The 20767-nt window shown below is 40.3% G+C and overlaps 1 protein-coding gene across 1 annotated transcript in view; it reads left to right on the top strand.

Annotated features, from left to right (window-relative positions):
- The window catches only part of GLG1 (golgi glycoprotein 1), a 123691-nt gene that overhangs the window by 85305 nt on the left and 17619 nt on the right, over window positions 1–20767 (top strand). The window contains exons 5-15 of the mRNA XM_061137720.1: window positions 1851–2054; window positions 2939–3010; window positions 4320–4503; window positions 7268–7482; window positions 9731–9852; window positions 11334–11435; window positions 14630–14783; window positions 15747–15884; window positions 18059–18145; window positions 19395–19457; window positions 20183–20296. Of these exons, the coding sequence (XP_060993703.1) occupies window positions 1851–2054; window positions 2939–3010; window positions 4320–4503; window positions 7268–7482; window positions 9731–9852; window positions 11334–11435; window positions 14630–14783; window positions 15747–15884; window positions 18059–18145; window positions 19395–19457; window positions 20183–20296 (1455 nt within the window). The remainder of the gene's footprint in view (window positions 1–1850; window positions 2055–2938; window positions 3011–4319; window positions 4504–7267; window positions 7483–9730; window positions 9853–11333; window positions 11436–14629; window positions 14784–15746; window positions 15885–18058; window positions 18146–19394; window positions 19458–20182; window positions 20297–20767) is intronic.

Below are 20767 nucleotides of genomic sequence, written 5' to 3'. Positions count from 1 at the left end.
TGGGAAGTGGAAATAGGTAGAGCACTTCTAAGTGAGCACAAGGTTAGGCAGACTTGCTGTTCAGTAGCTCAGTCGTGTCCGACTTTGCGATCCCGTGGACTGCAGCACTCCAGGCTTCCCCGTCCTTTACTGTCTCCCAGCGTTTGCTCAGACTCATGTCCAGTGAGTCAGTGGTGCCATCCATCCATCTCATCCTGTGTTGCCCCCTTCTCCTTCCGCCTTCAATCTTTCCCAAGATCAGGGTCTTTTCCAGTGAGTCATCTCTTTGCATAGACCCAACTTGAGTGTCACTCATAAATTGAGAAGAAAAAATAAGCCTGAATTTCTGGGGTTTGTGTCCACTTTCCTCTCTCTCCTCATCTTTTTTCCAGTTGTCCATCAGAGTTTTTTTTCTCCCTTCGGAGTTACTCTAATAATACTTTCTGGTCATCTCAGATTTCTAAGCATTGGACGGAATCTTCAAGCTAGTGACAAAGCTTGAGGTCTAGAAAGAAAATAGGAAGGCACAAGAATATGCCAGTGTAGTGTGCTTCCTTATCTTTCTTGGATTGAAATTTAATGAAAGCTATGAACTTTCCCCAGGAAAAATACACATAACCCACATAGAAATTGTAGCAGTTTCATGGAATGCCAAGGTCGCAAAAAAAACCAATGGTGGACTGTTAGCTAGACGCCTGATGTTCCGCAACTGTGTTTACTCAACTGCACTCTAGGGATCACAGCTCTTATTCCCTTTTCACAGGTGTATTAGCAGAGAGCATGAACATTTTCTAGAAAGTACTTAGATATGGAACAAACCCTATTACAGCAAAATGGAAAAATACGTAGTTCTTGTTGAATTGAAATTTTAGTAAAATAAGGTGTTTCCCTACCTAGTTTTAGGAGTCTTATATACAGATGACCTCATAAATGTGGTATTTTACTATAATGAGATTTTATGTGCCTGTGTGTGTATATGTGTGTCTATTTTCTGTTGCTTTGGTTTGCTATATTTATAGATATACCTCTCAAGTTATTGAAGCATATATTCTGAGTATAGAAGATTAGGACTCTGAAAATGTTTAGGGAAAATTTTTCATGTTTTGAGTGAATGAGTGCTTGTGGTTGCTATGGGGTTGATGCAGTGTATACTTAAAGATAATGACGGTTTAAGGAAAGCTCTCAAAAGCAGTTTGTATACTTGGTGGTAATCTTGTTAACTCACATTAAGATAAATCTGAAACATCAAAGTGAACATTACTCTAAAAGTGGGGGTCTTTATGGACAATAGAAAATAGAGAAAGAGGGTCTCTGTAGCGTATTTCCTCATTAAATTTCGTGGTTTGTCTTATTTTTTAAACTTGACTAAAGCAGTATTATTTGAGAAATACATAGCTCTTAGAGGTAAAAGAACAGACTCTTTAAAATTTCAGCGTTTTGTGACTGCCCAGATGGTCCAGTGGTTGACTCCATGCTCCCACTGCAGGGGATGCGGGCTCAGTCTCTGATTGGGGAACTAAGATTCCACATGTTGCATGGTGCAGCCACAAAAAAAAGAAACTCTGACATTTTAAGCTCTAAAAGTCAGGTTTCTGTTTCTAGTGCAAACTGAATGGACTTAAATTTCCCAGGATCGGTATTTCTGCTTATAGCTCTCAAGGATTAACATTCTTACCAAAGATTATCAAGGACATCCTCTGTAACTTCCACAGTGAGGCTGGTCCCCACCCTGTGTCTCAGTAGAGCATTGGTGAACTTCTGTGTTGAGGTTTTCTGTTGTTGTTTTTTGCTTGTTTGTTTTAACCAAATGATGTTTATTTTGAAGCTCATCTTGGTGAGAGTTTTAAAATGGTGTATCCTTGCTATTTTAGGACGCACATTCACAGGGCGAGGTGGTATCATGCTTGGAGAAAGGCCTGGTGAAGGAAGCGGAAGAACGAGACCCTAAGATCCAAGTCTCTGAACTCTGCAAGAAAGCCATTCTCCGGGTGGCTGAGCTGTCCTCAGACGACTTTCACTTAGACCGGCATTTGTATTTTGCCTGCCGAGATGATCGGGAACGTTTTTGTGAAAATGTGAGTCAGCTCAGACACTGTTCTTCTTTGCTTCCTTTTCTTCCTAGTTTTTTTTTTTTTTTAATACTTGATTCCAAAATTAAACCAACACTGTCACATATAGAAAAGCCACTGAAATGGAAGGTGGGGTAGGTCCCAGGAAAACAGGAAGTTATCTAGGTACTGGCTGCATAGGCCGTAGGTCATATCTAGGGAACACTTGGTTTCAGTCTCCCTTGCATTGTTCTTTCTACTTTATCTCACTTCTCAATTTCAGTTCATGGAAGTCTATTTTACATACAGGAATCCTATCTTACCAGGGAATCCCATTCATGTATATCCCATGGCTAAAACTTGCCCATATTACGTATTTATGTTGAGGTAATTTGGGCTGAGATGAAGGAAATAGCAGGCAGCTATCTTTTAAAACCAAGTCCTTGGTTACTCGCTGCATACTCTGTAGAACAACTTTCTAACCCTGTAGTCAGAAATAATCTCCATCTTTACCACAAAGGACTGAGAGTGTCTTGTGTATGTTCCCACTCTGTCTGCTGTTGTGAATTAACATATCAGAACCACTGAACAGAGCCACTGCCAGAGTTTTGTTGACTCTAACATTAATTTATAAGAAGGAGACTCACTGACCCTTCTCTTGGTTCACTAATTAAGAGTACATCTGGGAACACGTGACAGGAGCCAAACGCCATGGGAAATTTTTTTTCCATAATTATCGCGATCATTGTTTTCTTTCAAAGGCTGCTAAATTTTGTAAGTGGCTGAATCATGTGTTCAAAGATAGTCAGCATTATAATAATTTAATAGAAAGTCCTATATAAGTTATGCCCAGCATAACTGCTTAGCTAGTGATGATGGTGATGGTGATGGTGTTGTATTCCATCTTACAGACACAAGCTGGTGAAGGCAGAGTATATAAGTGCCTCTTTAACCATAAATTTGAAGAGTCCATGAGTGAAAAAGTAAGTATTTCTTTGAAACAGATCAGCATTTTATTCATTTTCCTAAAAGCTTTCTCAAATCCTCTCAAACAACATAAACTCATACCAAAATATAAAATACTGATACAGCTTAACCTTTCAGAGATAAAATACTGGGCCTTTAGTAGGAAACTAAAGCATATTACATTTAAACAAAAAAGTGAAGCTTCTCATGATATCTGGACTTTGGGAAGTCAATGGGGAATCAATTTGGGAAATAAAATCAATTTTAATCAAAGCTACAATGAACCCATCTCTGTGTACTCAGGAAGTTTTGACTAACCAAACCAATGTGCTTCATAGGTGATTAGCAATTGAATTTTTCAGCAGCTGTCTCATTAAGCATTCTCACTACTGTTAGTCCTCTGTCCCTCAATGCATGCAAGACTCTTATGATTTTTAAAAGTAATTATTTGGGGCCTTGCTTTCTTGTCATTTACTTTCCTGTGCAGCTGAAACTATTTTTAATTTCAGTTCCTTATATCATTTCAGTTCAGTCGCTCAGTTGTGTCCGACTCTTTGCGATCCCATGAATCACAGCATGCCAGGCCTCCCTGTCCATCATCAACTCCCGGAGTTTACTCAAACCCATGTCTATCTAGTTGGTGATGCCATCCAACCATCTCAACCTCTGTCGTCCCCTTCTCCTGCTGCCCCCAATCCCTCCCAGCATCAGGGTCTTTTCCAATGAGTCAACACTTCGCATGAGGTGGCCAAAGTATTGGAGTTTCAGCTTCAGCATCAGTCCTTCCAATGAACACCCAGGACTGATCTCCTTTAGGATGGACTGGTTGGATCTCCTTGCAGTCCAAGGGACTCTCAAGAGTCTTCTCCAACACCATAGTTCAAAAGCATCAATTTTTCAGCGCTCAGCTTTCTTTATAGTCCAACTCTCACATTTACTGTTGAATAATTATGTTTAAAAAGTACAGAGTGGAGCGTCCAGAGTGTTATGTCAGTTGCCACTTTCATTCTGGTGAAATTTACTTTAGGGATATTTGTTGAAGAGGAAAAGAATACATTGTCAAGTTGATGTATGAGAATCTACCAAGTATTTATGTGTTTAGACGGTTGCTATTGCTGCAGGAATCAGCAGCTCACACATATTGCTCCTTCTTGCCACTTTACGCACTTGTGCTCGATTTTAACCAAACTTAAACACAGACATTTTGCTAACGACTGCAGTTGCTTACTGTACCTGGCCATGAGCCTCTGCTTGTCTTAGAGGTACATGTGAACGGCTGGACCATGTGAGCAGTCTCACAGCTCTCTTGCTGCACTCTCTCCTCAGTGTCGAGAAGCACTAACAACCCGCCAGAAGCTGATTGCCCAGGATTATAAAGTCAGTTATTCACTGGCCAAATCCTGTAAGAGTGACTTGAAGAAATACCGGTGCAACGTGGAAAACCTTCCCCGGTCCCGGGAAGCCAGGCTCTCCTACCTTCTGATGTGTCTGGAGTCAGCTGTGCATAGAGGTGAGAGCTCATTTCTTTTTATCTTTTATGCTCCTTTTTGGATCTTTCCTCCTGTGTTAGCTCTTTTGAGTACACCTGTCTCTGTGACTCAAGAGTCTATCTATGCAAGCAGAACTCTAGGCTGAGGGCTTGGAGGCCCTAAGTCTTATTGAAGGCCTTTCCTCTTAATGACCTTAAAGTCTGTTTTTTTTTACATCCCAGCTTTTTTTTTAAGGTTTATTTCTCAAATTCAAATTTTTTTTTTTCAGATTCAAATTTTAATTTTTAAAATACTTGTTGCACAGCAGTTTTAGGAGAGTCAGGGAAGTATAATGATTTAGCACGAGAGCTTTGGGTCAGAGAGACATGACTTCAAATTATGACTCTTTCAACAAACTAACTGGCTGGGTGACCATTGTTTATGTTTCTTAATCTCTCTAAATCTCATTTTTCTATCTGTAAAGCAAAAATACATTACCTGTGTTGTGGAGTTCTCTTGAGGACTGAACGAGGTTATTTGATATAGCACTTAGCATATGATAAGTGATAAGTAGTATTATTAGTCTAACAGTGTTTATCAAGAAATTAAACAGTAAAGGAAGAAAGGATTATCTCATAAGGTCAGACTCAGAGTCTGTTCAGTCCAAGACTGAATCCCTGACAAAGGAATCAAGAAGGATGTTTAAAGGTCAGGGTCATTAAGAAAGAACATTTCTTGGACCCTCCCTGGAGGTCCAGTGGCTGAGACTCCGTGCTTCAATATTGCAGGCAGGGGGTGAGGGTTCGCTCCTAGACGCCGCATGGCGTAACTAAAAAATTAAGAAATATTCTTTTTTTTTTTAAATTTCTTAATATGGACTATAAGCTATAAAAATGAAGTTTCTAGCTGCTTAATGAATCATGCTGGGACAATTGACTAGTGATTAAAAGTTAGGTGGGAAAAGATCAGTTGTTAAAGCTCAGAACTTTGTGGTGATTTTTTTTTTTTTTTTTTGGTATCTGGGTAGTTAAAATCTCCTAAACTTAAAAGCCAGTAGAATAGCAACCAGAGAGAGTGCATGGTCTTGGACTGACTACCAAACAAAGGACATTTTGAAGGCAATTTGGAGAATTTTGATTATAGTCTGGGTATTTGATGAAATTTTCCTGAAATGTAAAGGTGGAGATTGTTGACTAGTAAAGGCATATCATAAAACAGTATAACATCTAATTTGGTATTTAAAAAAAAATAGATAATCTTCTTAAACTGCAAATTAACAGGAAACACAGAAAGACTCCACAAATACACAGACATAGGATATGAACAGATACTTCATAGAAGTTATATGGATCATTGGGCTTCCCTGGTGGCTCAGACAGTGAAGAATCCACCTGCAATGCAGAAGACTCAGGTTCGATCCCTGGGTCAGGAAGATCCCCTGGAGAAGGGAATGACTACCCACTCCAGTAATCTTGTTAATACTAAAACGTCTGACCATATTGAGTGTTGGCAAGGATGTGAAAGAACTGGAACTACACTACTGGTGGGAATTTAAAATGGTATAGCCACTTTAGAAAGTAGTTTGCCAGTTTCTTAAAAAGTTCTGTATACATCTATCTCATGACCCAGCCATTAACTCCTAGATGTTCACCCAAGAGATGGGAAAGCACATGTCCAAGTAAACTCTTGTGCGTGAATGCTCATAACAGCTTCTTTGTAATAGCCCGACACTGGAAATAACCTAAATGTCCATAAGTGGTTTAGGGGATAAACAAATTGTAGTATAGCCACGTAATAGGATGATATTACTTGGCAGTAAAAAGGAACACACTGTTGATTCATGGTTGAATCTCAAAAAGTCTGGAGTCAGACCTAAAAAAGGAGTTCATAGTGTGTTATTCCATTTATATGAACCTTATTTACATGAACTTCTAAAAACTGCAAACTGGTAAACTAATCTGTAGTCATAGAAAGCGAAGCAGTGGTTGACTGGGCATGAGGTAAGTGGTAGAGAGGAAAGGGAGGGATTCTAAAGGAACATGAGGAAACTTTTGAAGTTGATGGATATATGTTCAGTATCTTGATTGTGGTGATGGTTCCATTGATGCATATGTATGTCAGACTTACCAATTATATGTTTTAAAAGTGTAGTTTGTTATATGTCATTTATACCTTGGTGGTAAAGAATTCACCTACAATGCAGGAGATGCAAGAGATGCAGATTTGACCCTTGGGTCAGGAAGATCCCCTGGAGAAGGAAATGGCAACCCACTCCAGAATTCTTGCCTGGAGAATTCCATAAACAAAGGAGCCTGGTGGACTACAGTCCATGGGGTCGCAGAGTCAGACGTGACTGGGCACAGCATGGCAGCATACCTCAGTAAAATTGTTTTTGTTTTTTTTTTTAAATAAGTTTTTGCAGATGGTGTTGACAGCTCAAGGAAGAGTTGGGGAGCCGTAGTGAGTATCTGAAGTGAAGTTTTTTCCACAAGCTTACAAGCTGTAAGCCAGGGATTTTCCTGGCTTTCATTTTCACCCTAGTAGTTATCTTATATTGATAAGACTTCCGTTGGCAAAACACATGCATTATTAGTTCAGTAGTATAAATCTGTGTAAGACAGAACACTGACAAGGTAAACCCTGGTCTTTGGAGTTTTATGCTGATAAAGCTTTTGCTGAATTCTCAGCTTTTCAGTCTGGATGATAGCATGACTGTGTATCGTAGTCGAGGGGTAAACTTGTACTCCTCATGTGTAGTAGTCTCTGATCCTGATGTCCATGATGCTGTGACTTGCCTCCTCACAGGGCGACAGGTGAGCAGCGAGTGCCAGGGGGAGATGTTAGATTACCGCCGCATGCTGATGGAAGACTTCTCTCTGAGCCCCGAGATCATCCTGAGCTGTCGAGGGGAGATTGAGCACCACTGCTCTGGATTGCATCGGAAAGGGCGAACCCTGCACTGTCTGATGAAAGTGGTTCGGGGGGAGAAAGGGAACCTTGGAATGAACTGCCAGCAAGCGGTAAGGACCCATTTTCTACTGCCATTTTTGATGTTAAAACATTTTATCAGCTGAGGAACCTCCTCTTCCTGAGCTAATTTATTTGGATCATCTGTGTCATCACAGTGAACTTTAGGTATTAAGAACTAGTCAAAAACTGAAGATAGATGATCTAAAGGGAAAAAATGTTCTTAGTTGTCTGCTTCATTATCTATCTTCAGTCAGATGGAGGGATGTTCTGCAGTAATTTGTTTCTCAAAGTTTCCTTCCTTGATACAGTAGTCTTCCACACTTGTCTGTGGTTGACCATTAATTTTCTTTGTTTTCTGCTTGGTGGCTTTGATTTAGTGATCTGTTAACAAACTGTGAAGCTTCAGAATAATTGTTAATGAGTATATACCCTTCCAAATACTCTGTGAACATGAACTTAAATTCTTTTCAGCTATGACTGAACAAATCTGGGCCCAGTCTCTCTTAGACCAAAGAGACTGCTGTTTGTCTTCTAGACTAATCATTTTTTGGAAGCATTTTCTCAGGTTTTTCTAACCAGTCAGGGAAGGAATAGGTATATAGTCACATAACTATTCACGTTCTTAGTGGTGACGTCCCCCACTGCTGTCACTGATTCCGGTGTGGTGGTGATCCCTTGAGCTGTTAACCTCCTGTTCTGTCGGGCATTCACTGTCGTCTTTTAGAACCTGCAGTCTGGTGCATGTACTGAGAATGCTCAGAGTTGGCCTGTCAGTCGTGGATATTTAATTGATACAGTTCTTAGAGAAACTTCTAGACTTGCATGATGCTTAATAACAGTCTCTCAAAAAAAGATGTAAATATTTTGGTCTTCATCAGCATAAATAAATAAATAAAATTGGTAGTCATTTGACAGTAGTAATAATCTTCCTACTGACCAACCACTGCATTTTGTAGCTTCTTCAAATTGCCACAAAGAATTGGTATAAATAACTTCCATCCCAGGAAACTGGAAATTTTTCCTATTTCTCTCATCTTGTTTGTTGACTACTTTGAGAATAGACAGATTTGGGATTTTTCTTTTTTCATTTTCTTTTGATCTTTGTTCTCTGATCAGATATGTGATGGGGTCAGTGCTTTCGTGTGAGCCTCTGTAAGACTGTAGGTGAAATGTGTGAGGATTAGAGAAGGCTCCTACAGAGGCTAAATCCATGACACAAAAAGGTCTCCAATTCTTTAAGTTGGAACAAAGGGAGCCCCAAGCAGAAGGATTGTAGTTTTCAAATTTGCTTTGTGTTATTTAAGATTTCCACCCCAAAACACCATCTGCTGCCCATCTGTAGTAATAATGATTATTTTTAATCTGTAAAAAGCTTTGCAGCTTACACAACCTTCTATATATTATTCTTTGTTATAATCCTCCACAGTTAAAAAAATACTGGAACTTAGAGGTTAATCAACTTGCCTTTGTTCTCAAAGCTAATATCTGGCAGTGCCAGACTATTAATAGAACTCAGGTTTTCTCATCCCTAATTTAGAGCTTTTTCTTCTGTGCCCCAGTTGCTTTCTCCTCAAAGACAGGGAAAAGAGGAATCTGAGGCACATCTTCTCATGCTTTCACTTTATTTTATGACAAAGGTTGGAAGCAGAAGTAAATGTTAAAGAACATATTCTCATTTTCAGCTGCACAATGACAAATATTTTTCTGTATACTTGTGATAGACAAGCTCTGGTTTATCTCTTGGGTATATAAAAAAAAAGTTGAGAAAAAATAGGAAATTATAAGTAATATTATATTCTTATTTTCTATAAATGATATTTCTTATAACTGAAATCTCCTCTTAATGAACCAGAGTATACTTGTTTTATACCAGTGTCTTTGCAGCAAAATTCAAATTCTAGATTTTTAAGACCAAATCAGATCTCTAACTGGAAATATCTTCTGTTTACTCTTCTCCACTCAGCTTGGCACTGAATATTAAATTTACGATAATTTGATTAACAGATGTGAGGAAAGGGGCAGCTTTTATATTGTAAGGTTCTTTTGTTTTGCAAATATCCAGGGATCGTTCATATAGGTAAGCAAGCTATCCCTACAATGAGTTATAATCCTGCAGAGTAGAGGAACCAGTTGCAACATATTTGACCAGAGCTGTTGAGCTTGGCCAGTGACAATCGTAGTACTTTGTTAAGAGTACATTGTGATATACCATACTGAGAACTGATTAAAGATACGACACTGCTCACCCTCAATGTATAAGTGACTTTCTTTCTTCCTTCTTGTTTTTTTTCAATCCAGCTTCAAACACTGATTCAGGAGACTGACCCTGGTGCAGATTACCGCATTGATAGAGCTTTGAATGAAGCTTGTGAATCTGTAATACAGACAGCCTGCAAACACATAAGATCCGGAGACCCAATGTAGGTTATTTTATTTGTGGTATTTATCCACATATTGTATCTGGCAGCGCAACATGGGGAACATATCCTCAAATGACTTTCGGATGGTTCAACAACTGAAACCTCACTAAACAGGAACACATACCAGCTTTTGTTAAGACTGGTACTGGGGCTGAGACCTGGGCTCTGCCTCACCTGTGATGTGGAGAACCTCGCCCTAGCTTTGTTGTGATGTCTGTTGACAGTGACTGAGAACATACAGTCTTAGACATTAGGTCACCAAATCATTCTGCTTAATGGTCAGATAAAAGAGGAACTCTCAGGATAAAATGACACATGCTTTGTTTGGCTGTATACTTTTCATTCCATTTGTACATTGACTCATATACGTTGGCTTCTTGACAAGTATTAGAGAGTAATTAATTTTACTTGAAATAAAACACAAAATGTGGTGGTTGGAATGGTTCACTGTGGACACAGTGAACTCCGAAGTTGTATCCAAGATATAGGAAAGCTGTAAAATGCTATGATAAATCATTGGAGTTTCACATATTGTTTTATTCAGTATGATATGCAAACAGGTCTTAAAACCAGGTTGCAAGAAAGAACAGGTTTCCCATTCTGCGAAAATCTTTATAGCCTGCAACCGGCAGTACCCAACTGTGTGAAACAAATGCAGTCCATGTTTCTCATCATTCTGCTATGCATACCCTCCAGCTGTTCATGCTGGGGTAAGATGTTAGAGAAAGGTCTTCCTCCATAAGGAAGGGGGTTGGAGGAAGTAGACAAACACTGTTAAGACTGACTCTTTACCAATAGGAAAATAACTCTGTCAACTGTTAAGGAGGCAGCGGGGAGGGAGGGAGGAGGGAACACCTGTAGATAAAATAGATTTAAGATACTATCAATTAAATGCAGGATGTAGACCTTTTCTGGGTCCTGATTTGAACAGACCTGTGAAAAGGCATGAGACAATTGGAAAAATTTGAAAGCTGACAGGATATTTCATTATATTAAGGATTTTTAAAGTAATTTCTTTGATGGATAAAGGTATTATGTTTTCATATTATAGAGAAACATGCTGAAGTATTTACAAATGAAATGATAGGGTATCCGGGATTTACTTCAAAATATCATCTAAGGGGGTATAGGGTTAAAACAAACTTGGCCATAGATTGATAAAGCTATGGGAGGGGAAGATGGATATAATATGATTCTCTACTCTTGTATGGTTGGAAGTTTCTCATGATAAACAGCTCATTATAAAGCAGCTGCACACAGATATTGTATAAGCTGAGTCCTCAGTGCTAAGTGGCTCTGAAGTTGATAGAAGGCAGAGTCACAGTTAGGTTGAGTTAATTTGAGTGATTCTTGGGAAAGTAAGTTCCTGATTGCCTAGGAAAATAGCTGAGTGGCTTTTTCTGCAGACAAGGAAGTATTAGCGTGAGAGTTCTGAGCCAGGACTGTCCCTCATTCCAATTTTACCCCTGTTTGCTGCCCAGGATCCTCTCGTGCCTGATGGAACATTTATACACAGAGAAAATGGTGGAAGATTGTGAACACCGTCTCTTAGAGCTGCAGTATTTCATCTCCCGAGACTGGAAGTGAGTATTCTGAAGCCATAATAAGTGTAAGCCTCTGCCTGTTCTCCTGGATAGTCACTATCCTTCATATTTTTTTAAAAAATAATCACTAGTAATTTGTTTTTATTAAGTTGTGGGATAGCTGGCACTCTGATCTCCAGAAAAACCTCTTTCTTGCTTTCAGAACAGTCTCTAAAGGCAGAGCCAGCCCCTGCAGGCGTCCCCGTGTCCCCACCAGTTACTATATTGGCAGTCAGGGTCATGTGTTCTGATATCACAGACTCCTTCTGGAAAGAACTTGGGCACCTGTGGGGCAGTGGAAGCATCTTCAAATACGTCTCTAAGAAGAGAACAGTGATTTTTAATTTTTATTGATTTATCTTGGGTATGGGATTTTACTTTATTCCTGTGACTAATTCAAAGTTATTGAATTTATTCTATCTTAAGAAGCTCTTATCAATAAATGACAACTTGATTCTCTTCTCATCCTGTTAGAAAAGGGGGGAGGGAGGTCAATGAACTAGAAGACTCCCTGTCATGGTCAGAATAACTGTTGTGTTGGCTGCAGTGTCTCACTCTTTCCGCACCTTATTTTCCCTTCCTGCCTCTGGACCAGGCTGCACCTCCTGGCCCCCCGAGTTGAGCTGCTTCTTGATTCAGTTGTTTTTAGCTGCTGTGCTTTGGTCATTTTTATTTTTTTTCTGGTGAATAATATGTTTTACCCACATACTTTACTGAAAAGAGATTATTTGAAGACTCAGTGTGTTTCTGTTTCCTCAAGTTAGCTCCTGAAAGGACTTCAGAAAGTGGGGTGGGAATTTCCCCATGCTTACTCATGCTGTCTAAACTGAAATAGCAAAGAGCTTACTGAGTCTATTACCTTAAAAAATTATGTCTTTGGCAACCTCTTTAACAAGTGGTGCTGGGAAAACTGGTCAACCACTTGTAAAAGAATGAAACTAGAACACTTTCTAACACCATACACAAAAATAAACTCAAAATGGATTAAAGATCTAAATGTAAGACCAGAAACTATAAAACTCCTAGAGGAGAACATAGGCAAAACACTCTCTGACATAAATCACAGCAAGATCCTCTATGACCCACCTCCCAGAATATTGGAAATAAAAGCAAAACTAAACAAATGGGACCTAATAAAACTTAAAAGCTTTTGCACTACAAAGGAAACTATAAGTAAGGTGAAAAGACAGCCCTCAGATTGGGAGAAAATAATAGCAAATGAAGAAACAGACAAAGGATTAATCTCAAAAATATACAAGCAACTCCTGCAGCTCAATTCCAGAAAAATAAATGACCCAATCAAAAAATGGGCCAAAGAACAAAACAGACATTTCTCCAAAGAAGACATACACATGGCTAACAAACACATGAAAAGATGCTCAACATCACTCATTATCAGAGAAATGCAAATCAAAACCACAATGAGGTACCATTACACGCCAGTCAGGATGGCTGCTATCCAAAAGTCTACAAGCAATAAATGCTGGAGAGGGTGTGGAGAAAAGGGAACCCTCTTACACTGTTGGTGGGAATGCAAACTAGTACAGCCGCTATGGAAAACAGTGTGGAGATTCCTTAAAAAACTGGAAATAGAACTGCCATATGACCCAGCAATCCCACTTCTGGGCATACACACCGAGGAAACCAGATCTGAAAGAGACACATGCACCCCAGTGTTCATCGCAGCACTATTTATAATTGCCAGGACATGGAAACAACCTAGATGCCCATCAGCAGACGAATGGATAAGGAAGCTGTGGTACATATACACCATGGAATATTACTCAGCCATTAAAAAGAATTCATTTGAACCAGTCCTAATGAGATGGATGAAGCTGGAGCCCCTTATACAGAGTGAAGTAAGCCAGAAAGATAAAGAACATTACAGCATACTAACACATATATATGGAATTTAGAAAGATGGTAACGATAACCCTATATGCAAAACAGAAAAAGAGACACAGAAATACAGAACAGACTTTTGAACTCGGTGGGAGAATGTGAGGGTGGGATATTTCAAAAGAACAGCATGTATACTGTCTATGGTGAAACAGATCACCAGCCCAGGTGGGATGCATGAGACAAGTGCTCGGGCCTGGTGCACTGGGAAGACCCAGAGGAATCGGGTGGAGAGGGAGGTGGGAGGGGGGATCGGGATGGGGAATACGTGTAAATCCATGGCTGATTCATATCAATGTATGACAAAACCCACTGAAATGTTGTGAAGTAATTAGCCTCCAACTAATTAAAAAAAAAAAAAAAATTATGTCTTTGGGTTTTGGTTTCTAATGTCTTTTGGTTTTTTCTCTTCTGTAATTCCTGCATCCATGATCAAAAGATGCTTCACATTCACAGTCTTTATATTTTTAATTGGAGGATAATTGCTTTACAATATTGTGTTGGTTTCTGCCATATATTAACGTGAATTAGCCATAGATGTATATATGTCCCCTCCCTCTTGAACCTCCCTCCCACCTCCCACCCCATGCTTCACAATCTTTAAAGCTGCTAATTGAATATTAGCCTTTTTCCTCCCATTAAGTAGCCCTCCCTCAAATTTGACATTATTGTGTAGACAGAATGAAATATCCACTGGTCTGATTTGGAAATGCAGCTGGCTCATCACCTAACCCACTGTCTCCAGAATCAAAATTAACTGTCAAAAAAGTTTTTTAAATTGATAAGCATGTCCAGGTAAACTAAGAATGCAACTGCCTTACCTTGCATGGGAAACTGCTAGAAGGGAATTTGAGTAGATTATTTATCTTGTCCTTTTCTGATCTTAATGAACCTAGTATAGCAAGTAGGATTTAATTATACTCACACTTGGAATAAAATGATAAGGAAAAGTTGCAAATTGCCTGGTGATAGCTACAACCCTTGTTGTCGGTTTTCAGCCAGGGCATGTTAATGCCGAGTCTGTTATTGTAATGTTGTGTGCCTTACACTGCAAGATACCATCTTTGAGGTAGAACTTAAATCTTCTGTTTTAAGGATTAAACTTCTCCAGATTGACTACTGTGTGTTCTTGAAGAACGGAATTCAGAAATATACTTGTGCTTACCTGCTGTCTCCATTACCCTAGAAGTGATTGTCAACCGGTATGCAGACAAGCACCTTGCAAAACCCCTTAGCGTGTCACTGGGAGGAAAGGTACAGTAAGAGTAATTGTCTCTTAACTCTTAACCTCACAGGCTGGACCCTGTCCTGTACCGCAAATGCCAGGGAGACGCGTCGCGTCTTTGCCACACCCACGGCTGGAATGAGACCAGTGAGCTTATGCCCCCTGGAGCTGTGTTCTCCTGCTTGTACCGCCACGCCTACCGCACTGAGGAGCAGGGCAGGAGGGTATGCGCTCGACACTGCCTTCGTTTCTTCCTGTCGGTCCTTTGTTTAATTCGTGTGCTACAAACTGTTGTGATCCTTGTTCCTCCTAAGACAACTGTTAGTGTATCTGGCGAGGAGGGTTACTTTATTACTTGAAGGTTCTTCATGCAGTGAGAATACATAGAGTTGTTCTACCAGCTTCTTCCCATCTGATTTTATGTTTTTAACAAAATGAGAGGACATTTCCAATTTTTCTTTATGTTACCAAAATCTAAATAGACGAGTAGACAGATGCTGCTACCCTAACTTTATGTAGCTTTAAAGACCCATTATAAGCTCCTAGCCAAGACATAGAGGGCTAGGCGTCTGCTCTTGGTGGCAGGACCCGTAATGCCTGTATTGATGAGGCCTCTCCAGCAGTGCACTAGGGGGCTGCAGCCTCTTCCCCCCACTCTTGGTATTCCTCAGCCCTTTGAGGCAGCAACAAGTGCTGCCTCTTGTTGGGATATCTGTGTGTGCTTGGCAACATTTGCTGCCTGCTGGGCCCATACTGTTTATTCTCTCTTAAATCAGGACCAGCATTCTAGTCTACGTTCATATGGTAGTGGCACATTAATTTAGCTAAACAAAAAACTCTCTACCTTATCCAAACAAATCCAGTTCGCATTTTAATTGACATATGGCTTACAATATTATATTAGTTTCATGTGTCCAGTGTAGTGATTTGGTCCTAGCCCACTTTTATCAGGATCCTCTGAGAAAAGGAGAGTGTTTCATAAGTATTTTAGAAAATGCTGAATGTAGCATCACATTCCAAGAGGTAAAGGTGTTTAGAAGCCTCCTAGAACATTTACTTTTTCTTCTGGAAGAGATGAGATACAAAGTTTGGTTCAGATAACTGTAAAGTTACATCAGTTTTCTGATGATAGATTTTCTATATCTCGTGTCATTTGGTTAGTATTTTGCTTCTTATTTCTCATACAGCTCTCACGGGAATGCCGAGCTGAAGTCCAGAGGATCCTTCACCAGCGTGCCATGGATGTTAAGTTGGATCCCGCCCTCCAAGACAAGTGCTTGATTGATCTGGGAAAGTGGTGCAGTGAAAAAACAGAGGCTGGACAGGTAGGTGGCGGAGCTGCCTGCTTACCCTGTGGGGACAATAGTGATGCTGTTCACGGTGACATTGTATGGAGGCTGCAGGCACCGTAGGGTTCATCTCCAGCAGCTTCACAGACAGGCTGCGTTATGTTAGTCGTTGTTCTGTCTATGAGAAGTCCTGAGGAAAAGGTTCTCTTTGGTCTCTGTAATTGTACTTCTCCTAAGTGGTTAGTTTGGTTTAATGTTATGGTTATTACATTTTATAACTGATTGTTTTCTCTCCTCGTGTTGCCTCTTAAAAAGCCTTAAGCCAAAGATACAGCCTGCCTTTAGCAAGCGTGCAAGATTTTGTTGTAGGCATTTTGTGTACTGACTTGCTACTGGGTTCATTCTACTTTCCTTAAAGTTTCTTTTTTTTTTTATTTTTTTTACTCATTTTTAATTTATTTTATCTTGCCTTTTTTTTTCTTACTTTTATAAGGTACGTTAAGTCCTTTTGAGGGAAGGCAAGATATAAACATGTACACTGATATGTAAATACTGATATGCATGAATAGTGTATGTGCTTGCCCTACTGCAGATCTAAAAGAGAGGTAGGAATGGAATTATATTTTGCACTTAGTAATTGATAACAGTTGATGTTCAGAGAAATGAAGTGTATTGACTTTCTTGCTCACAGCTCATAACCCTAGCCAGGCATTTGTTGCATTTTATTATAACCTCTTCAGGAAAGTGTAGAAAAGGACTAGTCCCAAGAATCAGGTGCGTGCTATAAGTGGCTTGTTTAGGATTTTGTGCCTAGTTAAAAAAAAGAAGAAATGTAAGATATGTTACTGCATTCCAGCAAATTAAGTGGGAAGATTGCTTATCTTTTATCTCAAGGTGAAGGAACCAAGCAGTGAGAAACAGCTACTGGTTTAAAGCCCCATTAATACTAGAAGGAGGCATGAACAGTTCCATTTGTACCACTCCAAAACACCCTCTGGGATTAAATTAATAAAAAGTCACATGTGCAGGAATTGGACATTTTTTAAAAGCAACATAATGCCTACTCAGATCTGTTGGCCTGGGAATATCATTTTTGGCCATCTGTTTCCTGGGCCTACTGTAATTCTGTCGAGTTTATTGTTAGAAAATGCCATATAATTTAGCTTTCTGCTGCCTCCGTCTACTGAAGCTGGGATATGGTCATATGGAATCCCACGAAACAGTCTGCTTTCTTACCCTCTGTAAAGGAACGGTGAGAAAGCTGTACCACATTACAGCCCTTGACTGTGGAGCTGAACTTAGTAAGTGAGTTCACAAATGGGATTTTCCCCTTAGCCACTGATCTACTCCCAGAAGTTTTATGCATTTTCCTTTAGGGTCCCCCACCCCTCCACTCCCTTTCTGACTCTTGTATAATTCCTGCATTCCTTCTCCTCCCTTTCCATTCTGATTCCAAAACAGATTCTTGCAGAATAGTCAGGAGGTTAAACTTGATCCTTTAACAGAGCCCTTTGCTGAGAAATAGCTGTTCATGTGCTTTGGGCAAGTAGGCTCAATGTAAAGCTTAAAACCTCTAGGTTTAATAATAGACTGATGTTACAAGGTAGTTCCAGCTCGGTTTCCAAAGCCCAGGTAGGATGGCTTGTAGATACTCAAGCTCTAGTGTGCTCACCTGTTGTGCAGGTGCCCTCAGAGGATCCTCTTATGTGGGCAAGGGTTAGAATTCCAGATTTGATTTGCAGGAGCTACTCATTCTCTACTGTGTTTCAGACCCTGTGTCCCCAGCCTGCTTTGCCCATGAAGACTCTTAAAATATGCCATCTCTTTCACTGAATATTTTGTGCGGCGATTATCATGAAAAAACAGATTAGCAGGGTATTGACGGAATGGAGTGAAGGCCTGTAAGACCCTTAGTCTCTGAGAACACCTGAATGTTGACTCTCTGTGGACTCACCAGTTTGGGCTTCTGAATAATTTGCATGGTTGCTGTACCCCTTTGACCCTCTTAACCACCCTGATATATCAGATCATTCATTATCTTTTCAACAATCCAAATTTAGGGAATCAAATAAAGCTTTAGCATTTTGTTCAGTGAAGTCATTTTAAAAAGAAAAGACCTCTGAAAAGGAAGGTATCTCATCTGGTATCTCATCTCCCCTTGATCACTGATATGATTAACAAATGCTAAGAGATTGCCTTTTTATTTGCAGGAGCTTGAATGCCTCCAGGATCATCTCGATGACTTAGCTGTGGAGTGCAGAGATATAGTCGGCAACCTCACTGAGTTAGAATCCGAGGTAAGCAGTTTGCAACTTGTGGAAGGAAAAGTGCCCTGTCAGCAGCCTTTGTTTCCTTCTTAGTTCTGCTGTTTCTAGACTCTTGAGAGAGCAGCTTCTCTGTAGAACAAAAGCAACTTTGTCAGATTGTCTGCTTGCTTTATCAAGAAGAGTATTGTGATGCTTCCTGAACCCCTTTCCTCATTTCTTCAGCATTTAGCCCTTTGATCTGCTTCATAAATCAGAGTTAACACAGTGACTAGACCAGTATCAGTCACATTCAAGGATAGCCCAAGCACTCCTATTCTGTCATCCTTTAGCTGTTTCAGTTAGATCATTTGGTAATGTGTGTTCACTGAAATAAAAGCCTGGGATTTGCAGTTAAACATGGAAGATTGATTACATGTGTTTTTCTTTGTTCCATCCTAAAACCCACTAAAATACAAAAAGTGAGATTTAAAAAACCTTCTAAGCATAGGCATACTATTTCAAAATACAGAGATTATCATTGAAGGGGAGGCAGTTAAAAATGTTTAAGTTGTTTTGTAGGGTCTGACATCAGGGAAACGGGGAACTGCTGTTTTGTTTATTAGCCTTTTAGAAGTATTTAAGTTGTCAGAATTTGCAATATGTAAAATTATATTTCTCAGGGTCTTTTTTTTCTCGCTTCTATTTTTCAAAAGCGTGGTGCCGCCTTTTATCTGCTGTCAGCTCCTGTCTCATCCTCACCGTCCTTGTGGGCTAATGAGGACGTTCTGGGGCGTGCCGCTCTTTAAAGGACAAGTTATTTCAGCAGCTGGCGCTGCGCAGCCGTTGCTTCCCTTGAAGGCGGTTAGCACGTGTTCCCAGGAGGCGGCAGTTTGTCGTCTGGGCTGATGACAGGGTGATCGATGCCAGTTACTCCTGTTTTCCTTTTGAACTACTTGGCTCTGGGGAGAAACTCCAATGGCTTTGTATACTCTAGCATTATTTGTAAATTTTTTTTTCTCTCCACTGTTCTAATCCTGCCTTCCCTCTTGTTGAAGCTCAAGGAGAATCTGCCTCTGGAAAACTTGCCTTCCAAAGTGTCATGAAGGAACATTAGAGGAGCAGCATAGAACTTTGTTCTGTTCACGCTGAGGCTCTCTCACTGAAATGCTGGAAAAGTTCCCAAATATACTTACTGGGTTACTTACCCGTCAGATGATACTGATGCAGAGAAAGAAATGGCTCCTTCCCCCACCCCTGGCTCTTTCTAAAGCAGAATTACTAATGTTTTAATTTTCTACAGGATATTCAAATAGAAGCCTTGCTGATGAGAGCCTGTGAGCCCATCATTCAGAACTTTTGCCACGTAAGTGATGTCTGGAGGAACATGGGTTAGAACCAATTTCACTGGGGCTCTGGCCCCCACGTGTGTTGGCCTCAAAATGCCCACATTGTTTCTGAGTGATAACCAACTTTAAACAAGTTAAAGTTGAAAATGTAAACAACATCAGGAGGAGTCAGGAGGGGTCCACCATTCAGGGAAGCCCTATTTGCTGACCCCTCGTGGATGACCAGATAGGTGGTTGGCAGCACTTGGCCAAGATGCCCTTTGTAAGGAAAGGGGAAAGGGGAACCCCATTAGCAGGACTGAGTTGCCTTCAATACACACAACCAAGATTTGTTAACAGTAGGGTGTCTTTCCCCTTTCAGCTATCTCCATCTACCTGATGTTGAGGGAATTCTATTACTTTATGACTCACTGAACTACCTAAATTGTGGGAGTAAAGCATACTCAATATTAGATGTTATCCCCAAGCCTGCTGCCCGCTCCATATAAGGAAAGGAGTTAGAAGAACTGCATAGCACACGTTTTTATTAGAGCTTCATGCAGGGCAACTTGCTGTGTAAATTTTATTTCACTGAACATTGGTCCTTCATCATTTCTCAGGCTTATTTGGACATAATTTCTGATGTGCCTTATTTGTAATGGCTCTAGAATCAGTCTCATTTGCATTTTTTCATGGGCTGGGATGCAGGATTTGTTCAGGAATGGTTACAAATGAAGTGTTAAGTATGCACTGCCTTCCCCAGGATGTGGCAGATAACCAGATAGACTCTGGGGACCTGATGGAGTGTCTGATTCAGAACAAACACCAGAAGGATATGAACGAGAAGTGCGCCGTCGGAGTCACCCACTTCCAGCTGGTCAGTAGTGCCCGGCACGTCCTTCTTGTCTCCAGCAATTAGGCTGTTGAACCCCTTTCCTCTTTCAGGACATCAGAGCACCTCTTCAGTGAAAAGTCATTTTTTCCAAATACCCATTTAGTGCAGCAGTTCAGATGGGTATCAGTACACTAGGATCTAAGCCTTTCTTTCTTTTAAATCATGCTACCCAGGTCTGGCATTTGAATAAGAAGATTAAACCATAGTCTTCGTAGTTACCCCAGGCCTAAGTGAAGTATTTCTAATAAAGCAAGCACATCCTTCCCAGGAGGATGAAATCTAGTCATCTTTGAAAAACTGACCTCTTCTTGGGGCACTTGCCTCCCCGACTGCTTCCCCGAGTGGTTCTCAGGGTCTCTGGACTGCGGGCACTGGGAGATGGGGAAAAATAGACACACCCTGCCCTCGGTGACCTGGGTACGTTCTGGTGAGAGAAATGCAAAAAGACATTTA

This window comes from Dama dama, chromosome 4, assembly GCF_033118175.1.
Source record: "Dama dama isolate Ldn47 chromosome 4, ASM3311817v1, whole genome shotgun sequence".
Taxonomy (NCBI): domain Eukaryota; kingdom Metazoa; phylum Chordata; class Mammalia; order Artiodactyla; family Cervidae; genus Dama; species Dama dama.
This window is presented reverse-complemented; position numbering and strand designations above follow the sequence as displayed.